At 36.2% G+C, this 18,181-nt stretch overlaps 1 protein-coding gene across 1 annotated transcript in view; it reads right to left on the bottom strand.

Moving 5' to 3' along the window:
* Positions 1–18,181, bottom strand: part of STX18 (syntaxin 18) — a 63,983-nt gene that overhangs the window by 20,642 nt on the left and 25,160 nt on the right. The window contains exons 2-3 of the mRNA XM_065659478.1: positions 9,532–9,599; positions 1,066–1,181 (exon numbers count right to left, since the gene is read on the bottom strand). Coding sequence (XP_065515550.1) covers positions 1,066–1,181; positions 9,532–9,599 — 184 coding nt within the window. The remainder of the gene's footprint in view (positions 1–1,065; positions 1,182–9,531; positions 9,600–18,181) is intronic.

Raw genomic sequence — 18,181 nt, forward strand, 5'->3', positions numbered from 1 at the left:
AAGTTATATAGTCAAGAGCCTATTTACATTTTTTATATATATATATATATATATCTCTTAGTATTTATTTTAAACATAACTATATTTAAATATAGGTTCTGTGAAACAGCAAATCATTACAATAAATTGAAAGGTGAAAACAACTAGTGTCTTACAATATCTATGTTATTGATTTCTTGGTGCACCACTGAGTCATATTATGTCAATCAGATTTCTAAACAAGTATAGATGTCACCAAGCTAAGCACAGCAAAACAAATCTAGAGATTTAACTTGCTTATAACGTTGAACCTCTAAGATTTTAAATTCTCTAGTGTACAGATTACGTGGAAATCTTTGGGATTTATTGAATCAAGCATCCTTTTAGTTCACATATATGAATAATCCATATTTAGATGCTATGTAGTTCCCATGCATGACTGACTTTCAGTGATTCTGAATAATGTTATAGCTATGTTTCAATGGCATTTCAAAGGTGATGAAAATCTTTGGTATATTGATAAAGAACACACATACGGCAAGTCAACTTGAAAATGGCAAAACAGAAGTTCTCTCTACAGCTTGCATGAAATGGTGTTGTAAAGGTATGATCCCATACTCAGGTTGTCAAAAAGGCTATTATTTTACAAGGACTCTGTTAAAGTTATTTAATTATCCCAAACTTGGAAAGATTATACTTGTAATACCTTACAGGTGGACAAGATAGAAAGAGACAACCATTGAATTTAGTGAGCTTTGGTTCAAGCCTCTGTGCCACAGTGCTAAATTCCTATTCAAGTAGTAAATATTTAAGACTATCTTTTTTACACTTGCTAATAAGTGAATATAAAGAAATAAATAGAATCTTTCTTTTTCTTGCTCTGCTTTCTCTTCCACTAACATTAGAAAATTAAGTACAGTACTAATCAGGGAATGGGAGCACAAAGATACAAACAAAAAGGCAATGAGAGTTCATAAATCTCTTTTGAGAAGCATTTCAGATTCACCATGCAGTATTCACCATTGTATCAGCCTTTACCAACAAGTAAGGAAAACAAAAAAAGCATTTAAGAGCTGCTCGGTTTACCTTCTGTTCTCAGCTGATGAATGGCATCGGCACATGTCCTCATAAATACCTGAGCATCTTGATCTATCTGATCACGTTCTGTATCTGTCATCCTCACATACTCAGACATAATATGGCTGAGAAAGAAGACAAACTGTCACTGAAGATATCCCCAACATAAAATCTACAAGTAGACATCTTAGACCTTCCTCCCATTCACTATACTCACAAAAGCTTTTCTGCAACATTGATTTTCATGGAAAAAGAAATAAAAAAGTACAGTAACCATTCCTCATAAAAATGCCACTTCTATAAAGCTGAGAGGGTGTTTTAACACATTTTTGACTAGTAATAGATGTAGAAAGAGTAATATATCCTATAAACCATACACAACAAAATAGTGAGCAGATAGGAAGATACAACACAGTAATACATTATTAGCCTCAGTAGTTATTCCAATGAAGCATATTTCAATTCTGAAAACATGAGAACAAGTAGGATAAAGGAAGAGCTCAAATGCTGAAATAAATAATAAAAAATAATAATAATTTTATTTTACTTTCAGTATCCTAAATACCGAGCTTCACTTTTAAAGTGGATGTGCTGTGAATTATGTGAATTCAAACCAGAGTAAAGAACAACACTGGAAAATAATGCATTGGAAAATGCACTAGAAAATTATTTTTAGTATCATGCGGATTATAGGATTTATTAAAACCTGTTCCCATTGTTTATTTCTATTTTAGATGATTAATTATGTATTTAATAATGTCTAATAGGATACATATATCTTTTTTGTTGCTAAATTAATAAAAATGAAGGCTGCAAAATATAGCTGCAGCACATGGTTCATCTGGCTTGAAAATTAGTTTCTGCTTGCTGGCCAAGCTAGTACACAAGCACAGATTAGCCAGCAAACAGTTACACAAACTAATTAGAAGTAATATTATAATACTTAATAAACTTGTTTGTTTCCAACGCTGCCATGTCTTTGACATCTAAATACCACAGCTTGTTCCCTTCCTCCACTAAAAATTAAACTATTTAAAATGCTATAAAATCATTCTTTATACTTTACAGAAAAACATAGAGAAACACATATAGTGTTTCCATTTATATTTTACTAGCTGAATTGCTCTCCTTTGGTCAGGATAGATTGGTTTCATAAATTTGTGGCAAATCCCCATGACAGTTGTAATCTGTGGTTTTGTAAGCTTTAATTTGCACTCTCTGAGAAAGCAGCTTCTGAATGATGAAAGAAATTGTCTGATTTTAGAGACATCTGATGGAGCAGCTTTCCACAGCCTGCTTAAGATGATATATTGATAGTTACATATTCAGTGTAAGACAACTCATATTGTTAAATATGAGGACACACCTCTCCCCCACTCCCTTTGCACAGCTTATATAGATGGGTCTTTTTACTACTAGTCTGTGGCATAGCAAGTTCTCAACACGTGTAAAGACAGAAAAATCCATTTCCACATCCATCTCTGCACAGACCCAGACAGAAGGCAACCATTATGATCATCGGGGATGGGTTCATGCATAACATCATTCAGCAAGCCCTGCCTACAGACTTACTCAAGCATGTTATGGCACATAAATTCAGATGGAAAATGAGAATGGAGTTACAGCCTTGTGATGGCCCCTTGATGAAGCAAAAAAAATCTCCACTCTTCTATTTCAGATTACAATAGTAAAACTTCTGGCTCGTCTGCTACTGAACAGCTATGAAGAAACAGAACCATTCATTTTACAAGAAAGGACCAAGACAAAACAAAAACATATAAAAAGTGAACAAAAACCAAATGAACAAAAAAAAGCAGCTGTCCCCTGCATGTCAGAGATACAAATACTTGTTCAGAAGTACAGTGGCAGTATCACAGCAATGGACTGACACATCACTAAATCAAGAAAGGTCAAACCACCAGGTTTTTCAGAAGCAATCAGAAGAATTAGCCAAGACATGCACTGGCTAATGCATGCAGATAAGGGAGGAAGTGAAAAAAGAAATTCTTTCAGATTTTTATCCTAATCGATAAGAGAAAGCTTAATGAGAAACTGGGCTGGAAGCCAACTTGGGTTATGATTTTTAAGAAAGTGGGTGAAGAGTAAGATAAAGACAGTAGCTATCAAGTAGGCAGTCTTCAATAGGCTAAAAAAGTTAGGTGGTTAAAGTGCATAGAAAAGGGAAACTTAGAACAGAAAAGGAATTTATGTGAACATGGAGTTTTCATGTAGAAATTGCTTTATGATAATTTGCAGTTCCACCCTTGATGAAAAGGAAGAATAGGCAATGCACTAAGAGATCAGTGTAGCTACTTCATCAGCTCTTCGTCGAGCTCAAACACAAGAAGCAGAAGAAAGTGCAAATTAGGTCTGATTGCTACTGACAAGTCTAAAGGAACACAGCATGCAGGGACTCAATCAGAAAAGGGTCAAATGCTGGATGAGACGCACCTGGCAAGAGATGCCAATGATAACAAGGGGTTGCTCTGCAAATATTACTTAGAGAAACACCTAAGAATGTGGTGTTGGGCTTGTTAGCTCAGTAGAGAAATAAAATTATACACAGTATATATGAATAAATACTCGATGTTTAGTGCCTTTTTTTTTTTTTTAGCATTACATTTCATCACTAAAGTCACTTGCAAGCTGCAGTTACTATTCCTTTTAGCTTACTGCTTCTAAATCATTTGGCCTCAATTTAGTACCTCCACCATTAAATAAAAGAATCATAAATATTTGTCGTTATTTTCACCAGGAATAACAAGTGTCAGCCAATATATTAATAACAGGATCCTGAGTGAATGAGTGTATAAGAAAGAGTGCTATACAAGCCAGGTCACAGCACAAGTGTATCTTGAAGGGGCAGTGCTTCCGGGGATAATGGTGAAGGTAAACTTGATGAAGTACATATCCCTCCTATACGTGTGCCAAAGGGGTGCTCTTGAAGGGAACTAACTGGCTTCCAAGAAAGCCCAGGATGTATGTACATCCATTAGGCGTGCAGAGATAGGAGTCCAGGCCTTGGAATAAAATAGCAAATGCATCAAATGGAAGGATACATCCCCACTGCCAAGAACTGGTGAAGGTTAAGTGAGTGCTTAGGTTGATGAAAAGATGAAGTATAGCAACTATCTTTAAAAAACAGGGTTAAGGGGAAAAAAACCCAAATAAACCAGAGAATCAGATCACCCAGCCTAGGAAAATACAGGGACAAACAACTTCTAAAGTCCTTAGGAAAGAACAAAAAGATAACCAGTAGCCAAGATATAGCAAGAGTAAGAAAAATGCAGTGTAATTTACTTCTGGGATGCAGTAACAAGTCTTATGGTTGGCTGAAGAACAATTATTGCCATACATCTTCTCTTTAGTGTGGCTTTTGTAATACCATCTCTCATGATATGCTCATAAGCTACCAGTGAATAAATTAATTGGAATAAATAAGCATCATACGGATATGAAACTGTTTGAAAAGCTGTACTTGGAGTAGTCATATACCCAACCAGAAGGACACATTGAGTTGTGTTCCACAGGGGTTTGTCCTGAATCTGATGCTATTTAACACTCTTGCGTTAACAACTCAGACAGCAGAATAGAGTACACACTTATTAAATTTGTAGAGGTATAAAGCTAAGCAAATTAAAACTGTATCAAGAGAACAAGACTTCAAAACAATACTGCAAACCTGGAGAAATGACACAAAGAATTTGAATAAGGAACGGTCAGAGGCTCTTTGTTGCAGCAGAACAATTATCTGAACCCATAGAGAATGGGGAACAACTGATTAGGGAACAGTTCTCTAGAAAGTCATCTGGGACCATAATGGATCATAAACCAAACATTACAACAATGCTGTTCCATAAACAGTCATCACGATGGGATGCATAAAAGCAGTATAATCCATTCCAAACAAAGATACTATTTCTGCTATCCTTAGCTTTGGGCAAGGCCCGAGATTTGTTTCACTTCAACACCTCACTGCAACACCAACTGGGAGAACATCCAAAGGAGAGGAAAAGTACAATCAAAGGACAAAAACCCAAATATACTGTAATTGTTGATTCTAGAAGAGACTGAGGAGAAACCAAAATAAACTAGCACAGAAAAGGAAACAGGAAAAGGCAGAGGGACGATATGGAATCTCCACTGAAAGAAATATTTAAAAGTCAGCAAAACACAGTGGTAGAAAGACCTAATCATTCTCTTCTTGAACGTGTCAACCACGCTCCTTCCAAGCCTATAATTTCTATGATCCTGTTTTGCTGGCAAAGCACAAGGAACCAGAGCTGATGGAGGCATTACACCAGTTTTTGGAACTAGTAACTATTTCTGCTGGTGCATAAAATATTTTTTGCTTACTGATTCAATAAAGGTACCAAATCAAGCAGAAAAACTTGATTTTCCTCCAAAACGTATTACAAAAGAGAGAGAAGCAATAAGCTGAAATAAATCAGTTATAAGATACTGGTATGTGCTGTTTGAGCAGAGATATGTCCAATTTACCACCTGCAGATATTGCCTTACAAATATATATATAAATGTTCCTCCACATACACACATGTAACTGTGTAGGTATATGCACATATATACACGTAGGTATAACTCTGGCTGGAAATACAGTAGACATTTTTTAACTTTTTCCCTTTAGGCACCTAGCATATTTTAACTATTTTATTTCTTATTTAACTACTAAATTTAAACATTATTTGTTACGTTTTGTGTGGTTTAATTTACTGCTTTTTTCAATCCAAGTGCTGTTTGACAAAATTCCAAGGCAAAAACTCATCGACTCAAATGAGAACACATTCCCCAACAACATATTTAAGACATTATTTTTTTAAAAGTCTGTGGGGAAGCTTTAGCTACAGAACACGCAGCACAGAAATACCCAAATTAGTATCTTCTAAAGGTATTGTTCATCACTAATTTACTAAAGATATGCATTAGCCAAATGTAACATTGCTGGCAAAGTCCTTAAAGATCACAGTTTAGCAGGGATAGTTTTCTAATATATAAATGTCTGGTATTTACTCATCAATTTAATTACTTTTCTGATTATCTAGTGAACTAAAAGAAGTTTATCAGTTCTGTTTAAAGGGAAAGTCCTCAGTTATTTTGCCTCAAGGACTACATCCCATATGTTCTTTCTAAACACCATTATAAAGACTAATAATCCTACTTGAAAAAGCTGGTGAGGAAGTCCTTGAGATACATCACAAACCAGATACAAACAAACATCCAAGTATACTTACCATTGCTGGTTTTGAGTACTGTAACTAATTACTTTTCAGATACCGTGAGATGTCCTAAAGCATTTATTGACTGTTGAGTTTCACTTCTTTACAAAGATTCTTGGAAAGAGACAGCAGTTAACAACATCACAAGTGACAGCTCAGAGACAGCTACTATTAGCAGGAACAGTGATGTTACATCATCCCACCATGTAGCTACACGTTTATGATAAAAGACCTGCCACTGAATATGTTCACTGATCATGAGTATGGTTTGAAATGTGTCTATGAAGCCATCAAGAAAATAATTAAAATCATTTAAGTTATTTTTAAGACAGGGCTCTAATGTGAAATAAAAAGTAATGATACATATAAAGCTACTGAGTGACATGAGTCACTCATAGTCTTTGCTACTCATTCAGTTTTCATTATTCATTATTTTTCCTTAAAATGTGTGTTGCAGAGAAAGCCCAAGTTTTCACTACTACTGCCCTCAATTTTTAAGCCAAATGAGAAGAAATAACCGTACATTTGGAGAGAAGTTTGAAGCAGCTTCTTTCTGTACATGCTCCTATGTAAATCAGAGTCTTCTCTCTAACAGGCCAGTTTCAAGTTTCTTTCCATGGTAACTCATGCTGTCAGCGGAAGATGACAGCATATCTCTGGCACTGCCAAAGCTCTCAGAAGTTCTACTCAGAGGAGAGAACTACGACAAACTGAAGAAAACAGAAAAGTTCCTTATCACAGAAAGCTGAAAAACAAGGCGTAGGAGAAAGCAAATGAAGCCTGATAAACAGGAGAGGGTAGAGGTGCAATGGCCTATAAGTCAGCAAGCTTGGACCACTGCATCACTAGTTTCATGTATTTTGCCATTCACATATTTTACAGTTAACAGTCAAATCAAGAAGAAGGTGAATAAGCAATTACTAATTCTTAAGCTTTTTGGACTCAATTTAGGTGTTTTACTTAAATATTTCAAGTTTGATCAAATGGGTCGGGGCCTTTTTTCAGTTGTTTTTCTCATTGCCAAAAGTCTCTATCTAAAATTAATTAAAGACATACCCCCTCTAGCAGGATATTTTATGGATGCCAAAAATAAAAACTCTATTATTAAAGTGCTTCTAGTCTGCAAAATTAAGGTCAAAGAAGCAATCAAGAACCTGGATGTAACACATTATGAAGAAGTCTTAAAAGGCATACATTCTTAACTCAAAAGCCGAAATTCATCAACACATTCTACTATATTTGGGAAAACAAATAGCACGGTTGACAAAATAGAGGAGTCAACTTTCATGAACAAAATTAAGCTTCCTACATAAATTCCAGAAGAGCCTTTTAGTATTAAATTCCTTAAAATTTTTCTCACAGCTTGAGTATTGAAAAGTTATTAAAACTGTCTTGAATGAGGTATTTGCTAAGACTGCAAGACTGACAGCATGGATGCTATGATCCTCTTTACATCCAGCAAGTGGAACAGCATAAGACATCTAGTATGAAATTTGACAGTATTATCTGTTCCAAGTTTGACCATTATGGACAGTATCAACTGCAATGACAGATGAGATTTGGAGGATTATTCTATTGTTTAATAAAAGAAATGACACTTTTTTCCTCTCCTTAGTTAATACCTGAGGGGGGTGTGTATGCGAAAATCACTGAGAATTACCATGATGACTGGTTAAAAGAGAGTTTACAAGAACATTAAGAGCTTTTAGAAACCAAAATAGCCTGGACAAATTTTGACTCATCATGTCAATTTTATGCACATTACTGTTAATAAATTACAAACAGTACACAAAAATTAACTGGCACTGACTGTTCTTACTGCAGTTATTTGCAGTTTCTCAGCCTATGCAATCACATGAAGTTTTCACACAGTAAACACAGTAATTTCAGTACTAAATTGGTAGCTCCATCTAGTGTTGTTCATGACCTATTCCAACAGAATTGAACAGCAGCGAGCTAGTCAAAACATGTAGCTGTGCACCACTTCTGCTTGCTGCTTGGAAAAGCAGTTCCTCATACACCTTGCACACAGATCTGACACCCATCCAGAGCTTCATTTTTCACTGGCACTGACTATGAATAGCTCTTATGGCCTTACAAAAGGTGCCAAATGTTTTGTTTGTGTGAAACAACAAAATACTGCTTTTAACCATCTCAGGGAGACAAAAAAGGGTGCCAGAAGTCTTCTGTCAACTTACCCTGGCACACATTTTCATACCACTGATTGCATAGATTGCTGTTACTGAGACAGACCCTTTCAGGCCTAGAAGTTGCTTCTCAGAAAGACTATTCCTGCAGTATAGACTGAGCTTAAGGAATAGCAGCAGATGGATCTGTTCCTACTGTCTTGTCCTAGGGTATGAATATCTGTCTGAATAACATTCCTATCTGGTATCTGTGAAGCATTTTGAAGAAAGGCATTAAACTGACTTGGGACTTCAGTGTCTTTAACCCAAGATGACTTTAGACTGCATTTTCACTGCCTTGACTGCAGCAACAGCTTAGCTTTAGCCAGAGTTGCGGCAGAATCAGAATGCAGCCAGGGCTGACTCCCCCATGCAATACTGTGATCATGTTACACAGGAAATTGAGGTTTTAGAAGATCCTTTAAAAGGGAAAAATTACTTCCACTGTCTCATTTGGATATAAGTTTTGAATTTTTTCTAATGGCTGAAGAGCAATAAAACTTTCTCCATAGAATAGTAACTACCAGAACTGAAGCCTTCAGTTTTGTTTCAGAAAAGCAAATCCTGTGGTGCTGTCCCCTGATGTGGTGTTCTCAATAATGACCCTCATCTGAAATTCACATTCCAGAGTATGAAGAGTTTGCATCATTCTCCCCCAGGTCCTGCTGATGCTACTGACAGTATCCTTAGTGATAACAGGTTTAGTGTCACAGAGTGAAAGGGAAAACTCGGATCCCTGTATCTACTATTCTGCTGTCACGAGAACCACTTCAGAAACCCACTCTGCAGGTCCTTAGAAGGTGTCAGACTCTGACTGCCAGGTTGGTTTGTTTCAGAACTCACTCCTGGGAGTCAGAAACCTTTAAATTCTAAGTCTCATTTTATTTAAGAAGAAAATGGTGCTGTGACAGCAGTATTCACCGTAAGTAGCTTACAGTAAGCCAATTAATAAGCAGTCTAGTTTTGGTTTTAGCCATTATGCCTACAGATTTCTAAGCAGTTCACTTTATAAATCAGAAAATAAGTAGATCTATTTAAACAGAATGCACACTTACCTGTATGCATTAATATAATCCTTTCTGTGTTGCAGAAGAAAATCCTTCAGCTTTCCAATATGAGAAATCTAAAGGAACAGAAATCATAATTAAACCGCAGTCAGAGAACTGATCTTTTTTTTTATGTTTAAAGTGCAGTATTCCACACTTCAGATGTGATTTTGTAAAACTATTCTGTAATTAAATAGAATCGTAAGATTTACTCTCTTAAAATTTCCATTTTGCAAGCAGTCAATACGTAAAAATCAACTAAAAAAGATCTGTTGTATGAAAGTATAACTCGGAGAAAAGTAATAAAAATGTCTTCTATCCCAGAAGCATAAATTAAACACTACTGAACACTAAATACAACTACAGTATTAAACATAATAATAATAACACAAAACATTATCTAAACTGTCAATCCAGAATCTAATTTACAGAGCATATATCCCTATCAAATTTCCATTTCTGGATTTCCACACCACTGTGGATACATTTTACTATAAATCCACTCAATTTTCTTTACTAAAAGTCTTTACAAAGATCCTTTGAAAAGGTGAGAAAAAAACTCCTAAAAATCTGAGAAAACTTTTGCAAGCTTTAGTCTGATTTAATATATTTGGTGCAGTGTAAGATGCTGCTTATTTTAGAGAACAGAGGATCTACAGAAATCTAGTTTAACTGGACAAAGAATGTATGACTACCACTATGACTTCCTTGGCAGGTCTTGAAGGAGACATGATGGGGGGTGTAGGAGGAGAATTATATACATTAGTGGTATATATTTCCAAAGGAGATGCCGGGGGAGCCTTCTCTCAAATATTCATCAATAATCAGTGTAAAAAAGCATGCAAGGCATTTTACAAAACAATACTTGGTTTAGTTTACAAATACTATAAATGCGGCTTACTCCATGTATCTGGGAAAAGGCATCAGAAGCTGTTCAAGCCTTAAAATCCCATTTTCATGCAAATGTTCCTTGTAATTAAACAAACAAAAAAACCCACAGAGAAAGAACACAGAACAGTTCGGATAAATAGAAGATTAATTCCCCCAATTATTGTTTTCAAAAGGTCTCTTTGAAAGAAGTAAGAGGAAAAAAATGTGCTCAGTAAGACCGCAGTGATTTGTACAACTAAAAGTGTTTCCTTGTGCAAATAAATATGCATACATTTCCCTAGTATTATTTGCTCTGCTTCATTCTTACTACAACTCACTGTATTGAATAAGAATTTTCCCAGTTTTCATGTTTAAAGTTCTCCATGTGATTAACAGCACAGGAAATCTCACCCATTCATAGCAAGCTGTGTTCTGTTAGTACTGTCAGTAGATCCAAGGTTTCCTAAACTGTTAGCACCATCATGCACAATACTGAAATTACTACAAGACAATGAGGCACAAAAAGTAAGCTAAACCGTTCTACAGATGTCCCTTCTCATTGCCACTGGAGCAACTTTCTACATTAATCTCTTCTTCAGCTCAGACTTGGTATGTCATGAAATTTGCTGAATAGGTAAATTGAACGTGACTATGAAAGCAAAACACTAAAACTAGTCATACAGTGTTTCAGTAGAACAATAATACTTCAGGAAGCAGAAAGTACTACAGAGGACAAAAAGGAGAAATGTAAAATAAGAAACACATTTCCAAACATTTCCATTGATATTTGAAGAATCACTAAACTAGAAGAGCGATTCACAAAATTTTATAAGCAATAAATCTTAATATTACTGCAATAGCTACAATTTAGGAGTGATTAACAAGCAGAAAGAATCAGAATGACAAGCAAGAACACTGTCTTACAGTAATTAATTCATCTAGTCACAAAGAGCATTCTATTTAGGCTAAAATTGTCATCGTGTGTTTGAATTGCTCTGACCTCACTTTGCCTCTCCTTCATTTGTAAAGCTATTTTCATGAATTTAGAATGACACCATTATGCCCATACTTGCATCAAGCTCTTAGTTCCCAAGATTTGCATCAGAAGTGAGACTTCTTGTTCTACTTTCCCTCAAATTCTAACAGCACCTTCTGCGATCCTGCACTGCTGCTATTTCACTGTTGCCTGTGTACTACGGGCACAGTTCTGAATTCAATTTGTCATTATCAACAGAATTAAACTATTTTTATGAAAAAGGTCTCATCAGCACGAAAGGAAATACCAATTTTATTTAAAACTAAAAAAAAAAAAAAAAAAAAAAAAGGGGGGGGGTCAGGTATGATGTTTAATCTGCAGACACAAAATATCCCTTATTACACAAATATAAATCTTGAAGATATCTTCAGGGTCAACCTGCAAGTATTCTGGGGTTATCAGATGCATACCATGCACTCTTTTCAAAGTTATCATGCTCCAGCCAAAAGGTAATAAAAGAATCTCCTTATTCCAGCTGAATAGCTTTATTAGAATCTTACTGCTCTTATTATCAGTAAGTACCATCAAATTTCCAGGTTTACTGATTACCAACTTCTATCCATCTGTTCCTGCTTCAAAACAGTCCTTTCCTATAAAAGCTCTGCTTCTCTGCATGTGTGTTAAGAGTTTACCATCAGCAATCCTACCTCCCTCTAACTTCTGTAGCCCCAGACAAATTACCTCAACTTTTTAGTTTCTTCTCACGACATGGGTCTGAGGTTGCCTAACCTGTAACTTCCTTTGTGTTTGCTCCAGCTTGTATCCATCCTTGCTGATGACTTAGAAGCGCATTCACTGATGTTAGTTACTTGTAAACTCAGCTGGACATACCTTTTCTTCCACCATTTTCATTGATTAGTTTACTAATCAACAAAGATTACTCTGTTTCAGTCTCTATATACATACTCTACTCTTGAATTTCTTTCTTCTCCCTACACCTCCAGACCCCAGACTCATTCAGCACTTGCTGTAAGATACCCTCCCTCTCCTTTCCCTCAGTACTCATCAGTAATTTACATCAACTTACATAAGTTTTACTTACTCATTAAAAATGAGTACTTATATTTTTATACTCATAAAAATACTAATGTTAAAAATTTACTTACTCATATTAAAAATACTCCCATCTTACTCTGGGGTTATTTTTAAAACCCATCCTGGTTGGTACTGTTCTTATTTTGGGGAATGTAAAAAGTAATTCCACTATTAACCTCTCTTCTGCCCAACACTTCTTTCAGCACAGAAGCACTGCTTCTGCTTACTTATCTCATTCAGTTAGTATTTTCTCTGCTAATCTCCTCCAGACTTCTTATTAGCACTTTATCAGAACCTGTACAACCAGATACTAGGTCATCTTAATGAAGCAAAAGCAGATTTTCTTACAGATTCAGGTTGGTTGGGCACATCCTATTTTTAGTAAGATAGCAAATTATACTGCATTGGATCTTGCCTTCTATTTATATTTTTCCCCTTATAATCTTTTCAGAATCCTGAACCACTTCTGGGTCAGGCCCTGCCGATGCCATTATCAGTTTCCCTCTGCTGACTTAATTATAGGCATTAAATTTGCTTCCCTCTGATCAAAGGGTAGATGAAAGCAATTTGAAGACGAAGCACAAACACATTGTGAGCAATATGAGTACTGGCCTCTTGTTATGGTTCCCATTCTCTATCTCTGGAAACTGGCTTTTTTCCTCTCTGAAAGTCTGGAGTAGAGAAAGCAGCCTCTCCTTCAACTCTGAAATAATGAAATTATTTCCTTTCTTCCCTGAAGGGATAGGAGGGCTTAGAGAAACGCCCTTCGTAGCTGCAGCACTCCTGCACTACATTAAAACTAAATGTACCTTATGGGGAAGGACACTGCTGAATTTCCAGGTATAACTGACAATTTCTTGAGAATCGTGGGGAAAAAAAAAAAACACCTTTCCTCCCAATATTGCCAAAGTCAGTTATTTTTTTATACTAAAAGCATATTCTTGAGCTTCTGTTCATTACCAGAATACAGCACGCTACATTCTTTCTGACAATGAAGACTGCTTACAAAACAGCAGGCTCCCCCTTTTCTTCCCATTCTCACTGGCACTCCCTTGAGTTTCAATACCACACACCAAAACACTGAAATGACTTTAATTACTCTTCTAGAAATGGGGATTAATAATGCTTAAAGACCAAACCTGAAGAATTGGTTTCTTTCATTTCAGCTCCACAAATACCTGTATCAGCACAAGGGAGGGCAGCAGCTGGATAGCACCAGTAGGAACTTCCTAAAAGACACATCTGCCATGAAAGGAGATATGTTTAATACAACTTAAGAAACTCAACATAATCTCCTAAGCTCAGGTACCAAAGCTGTAGACTCCAGGTGTTATTTAAAAACTCCCAAGTGTAGTTGGGATTGTCAAAAACCAATTGATTTTCTACAGGGAAGCAGCAGCCGTTTTCTGCTGGATGGCAACAAAAGCATCAGCATCACACAAGTCAAAAACACTCTATAAATTCACATTAGAGCATGTAACGTAACTTAAAGTTACTTTCTGTCCCAGTTTGTACATTAAAGTTTATTATCTTCATTATAAACTACCTCTTTCATGCATAAATCTGTATTTTGTTGCCACTGTAGAGTTTCTAAACAACTCTTATTAAAAGATAAAAGCAAATATTGCATATAATGCAGGTCCAGCACAAAAGGAAGCTGTGAATGGCTGCCATCTGCTACCACAGGTGGCATGCACAGCTCTATTTATACTTGGGGCCTTTGCTAGAAATGGTAGGTGTTCCTCTATTTAGAGATTTTTCTTATGATTTTAGATTAGGCTGCATTTTTAAAAGAGGAGAAGGAGGAAAGCATTCCCTCCAAAGCAGCATCTTCAAAAGATACATATACTTTAGAAGGAAGACGCTGACTATGCTTCCTTCAGTATCTTAACAATATATACAGCATTTCTTTCCACTCCCAACAAAGAATTGATCACTCATGAAACAGTAGGTTCCAATTTGCATACGTTTAACCCACTGCAAGAAGCAGCAGCATTGTTTACGATTAAAATGATTGGAGTAGGTTCCCGTGACATATTGTAGAGAGAATTCGACACCGCTGAACAGTCATTTTCATTAAACAAACATAGCGTTTTATCAAGTTTATCCTTCCACCAGAACACACGACTGGTTACTACCATATAAAATTGACTGTTACACTTTGCACTATATCGCCCCTCTGATTTTTTAAAGGATATGCTTTAGAATAGAAAGGAAAACTTTGTTAAAGGAAAACTGAAAAATACTTAAAACCAAAACATAATAGAAAAGCACTTGCGGAAGTCCTAAGAGGAGCGGCATTTAGTGTGGATTCAGCAGCACTGACAAGCACTGCTGATGGTAGCATCTTATTAACCACAAACATAAAAAATAAAGCTTTACATTTAATACGTCCGAAACGCCTGATCTTCAAATGTCTCACCTAAACAGATTCCATCTACAGATTCATGAATAGGTGACTACATTCTACAATCCCTTCTGCAAAGGGCAGAAGAATTAAGATCATCATAATAATCTAGACACTTATGTTTTCAATTCCAAACATACAGTCAACCCAAACATACCCACTGCCCATTTCAGAAGAAATTAAGGATTTCAATAAGACATCAGGTGATACACAGGACTGCACGCTTCTGACCAAAAAAAGTACAGTCTCAGTGCAAGAGGAGATACAGTAACTGGTGTAAGAACATAAACTTGTTCCTATTACAGAAAGAAAATGTTTCCAATGTCTAAACCATACTAAGAGAAAAAACAGAAAGGTAATTTTCCACAGTTAGTGCATGTACTGAAGGTGCTTTCAGAAATCTGGAATAAAACCCTAACAGAATAGATACTATAAACAGAAACACGATTTCTATTAAATAATTTTTAAAACTAAGAGCAATACCTAAACTATTACAGTTGGGAAAGAGTAGTTAGAAAAGTTTTGATGCAGAAATGGCTCCTAGGGAGAAGTTTTCCACTACAAACTACTGTTGATTAGATAGAACATATGAAAAGCCAAGTCCCACACAGCTTCCTTCTAGGTTGTATCTTAAGCAAATTTCAGGACAATGTCAGCCCACTAAATTCACACAGGCTCCTGCAGGATGTTGCCTAAGAACAGACAAGAATTTGGTTTTAAAGTACTGTTACCTGGGTTCTACATTCCAGAAACTGGAACTTTCAAAAGACAAATGACAGTTCCCTTATATAGTGACATACAACAAAGATTAAACCAATTAGATTAAACCAAAGACTAAATTTAGAGCTGGAGCTTTGAATTTAATAGTGTGGAAACTGTTATTTAAGGGGTTTGGATGGTGACTTACTAGCAGGCCATGAGGTGGTGCTGTCCTATCAGAATTCAATGCAGAGCAGCCCTGCCTGCCTTCAAACGTCAACGGGCCAGTTTTCAGCTGATTTGTCTCTTGAGGGGATACATTTGGTTTAGGTTTCCCCAGCAAACGTGAAAGTTTCTAAAACAGGTCACGCAGATCAATTGCTGTCGTAATCTGAAACCCGAAAGAGCAAATAATACCTAAACTGCGGCGTGGGGGTGGCCCGCCGCTGGAAGCGGGTACGGGGAGGCAGGAGAGGAGACAGCCAGCCTGGCTACCTCTAATCTCATGAAAATTGTGACTTTGTTCAGTTCCTGCTTTACATCAGCATATATGTTACAGCAGCACCAACGGGAAGAGGAACGTTTCAATCGCATTTTAGTAGTAGCAGCCTTGCATTCACAGCAAACACAACCAAGAATGGGGGTGTTGTACTTACGGAATGTGCTGTACATGGGATAGGAACATTCAGAAGTGAATCAGTTCAATTAAAAGCCAGGAAAATTAGGACTGGGACACTTTGGCTCTTCAAGGTAAAGACAGTACAAAACAATTTATTCTTTTTTAACTGTGCAATATTATCAGTATTTTTCTTATTTAAAATAACTTTTTTTTTTTTTTTTGGTAAGACGAGTAAAATTTTAATGGATCACTGCAAAAATGTGCATTAGCCATTGTGGGATATGGGAAAATAAATCCTGCTTGCAGAATACCACAGGCAGCCTTCGGTGATCATTAACAAACAGATTAAGAAACCTCTAAAGTGGAGTAAGAAGCAAAACCAATTTCCTAGCACCTGGTCTGGAGCAGAAAAATGCTTCCTTTTGCTTAATATGAAATTGGCAAAGAATAGAAAGTAAAAAAGCATTGCCTTGCACAGTAAAGAAAACAACAGTTTAAAGGAAAGAGTCTGGGGGTTTAATTCCTGCTTTTCTTCTGCATATATTTATAAATATTGCCTATGGTTCAAAAATTTACTCATTGAGTTTTGCTATTCTCAGTTCACATTTGAAGCAACCTCTAAAGCATGCTCTGATCTGTACTTGGTTATTTTGATATTCACTGTTTATTATACGAAGTGGAAAATTTGGTAGTCAGTAACTCATTGGCAGCCTAAAAGCCTCACATTTCATTTTACCATTCTTTCCTTAAAAACAATGCAGAGTCGGTGTAAAATTTGGTCAAGTGCATGGTTAAGAGATTATTTTGGGAAATTTGTGACACAATTTCAAATCATTTTTCATTCAAGAGTCTTCTGAGTAAAATGAAGTCCTAAGAGTGTGGGAGCTCCAGTTCCCCACTGACCACAATGAAGACTGCAAGTACCCAGTACTTCCACTGGATGAAGGTTTTACTGGAGTGCTATTTGGAGCTGGGGCTGCTCTATGGTTTAAAACTGGTTATGGTACTTACAGCAAACTCCTACTGTATAGAAAAATTCTTGTGAAGGCCTTGATTTATTTTTTTTAAGGTCAAAATTATCCTAGAGTGTATCGTATATTCTTAAAACCATTGAAAAAATGCAGGTGTTTATAAATACAGGAGAATAATCTTAGTTTATAGGATGATTACTTACAAACACTGAATTCCAAGTCTGAACCAGAAAACTGCAGTACATGTAGAAGTTAAGATAAAGAGGTGTGAATTTTGTCATGGTTTTCTTAGGTCTTGTGGGAACACACTGATTTGATACCTGCATCTACAGAAGCACACCTAAATATTCTGAAAATGGTCGATAGAACATAAGATGACCTCCAGAAAAACTTAACAGTAGGCTTTCTACAGTGTAACGTCATGCTAAATGTTTTTAGTAATTCAGTCATTTATCCTGTGGCAAAAATGCTTTCAATACAAAAAAAGGCAACATCTGATTTTAATAAAACTTTCTCTTTTCCTTTTTCTTGTTCATGGTCCGACTCTAATCATAACTTTCTTTAACATTTATATTTTTACACAGTCATCCAAAACCTCATCGACTAAAATATAAACCCCACAACAATTGTGGGGAATGTTTCAGTTGAGAGATAAAAGTAAATTGGTCAAAATACATATTTGCAATAATTGGCCATTACCATTGCTGTTCAAAACACTCCATTTACAACCTTTCAGTAACTGCATTCGACTCTGCCTGTGACTTTCTGTAAGAGGTATTTTTTTTGTCCCTTGTTCTCACAGTCTGCACTCTCATTTAGTGCTATGTTTTCTTGATTCCGAGCTGGTTTATGATAAAAAGAGAGTGAGTCTCATTTAGCAGATACACAGTAGTAAAAGGTTATGCTGATGACCATCATTATGAAATTCAGAATCCAAATTCCTGCAGAGAATTTCACATGCATGCGCTTCACTCTGCGACTAAACCGCAGCTGCTCCAGCAGAAGCCGTAACAGGGCACCAG

This window comes from Lathamus discolor, chromosome 1 (assembly GCF_037157495.1).
Source record: "Lathamus discolor isolate bLatDis1 chromosome 1, bLatDis1.hap1, whole genome shotgun sequence".
Lineage (NCBI taxonomy): Eukaryota > Metazoa > Chordata > Aves > Psittaciformes > Psittacidae > Lathamus > Lathamus discolor.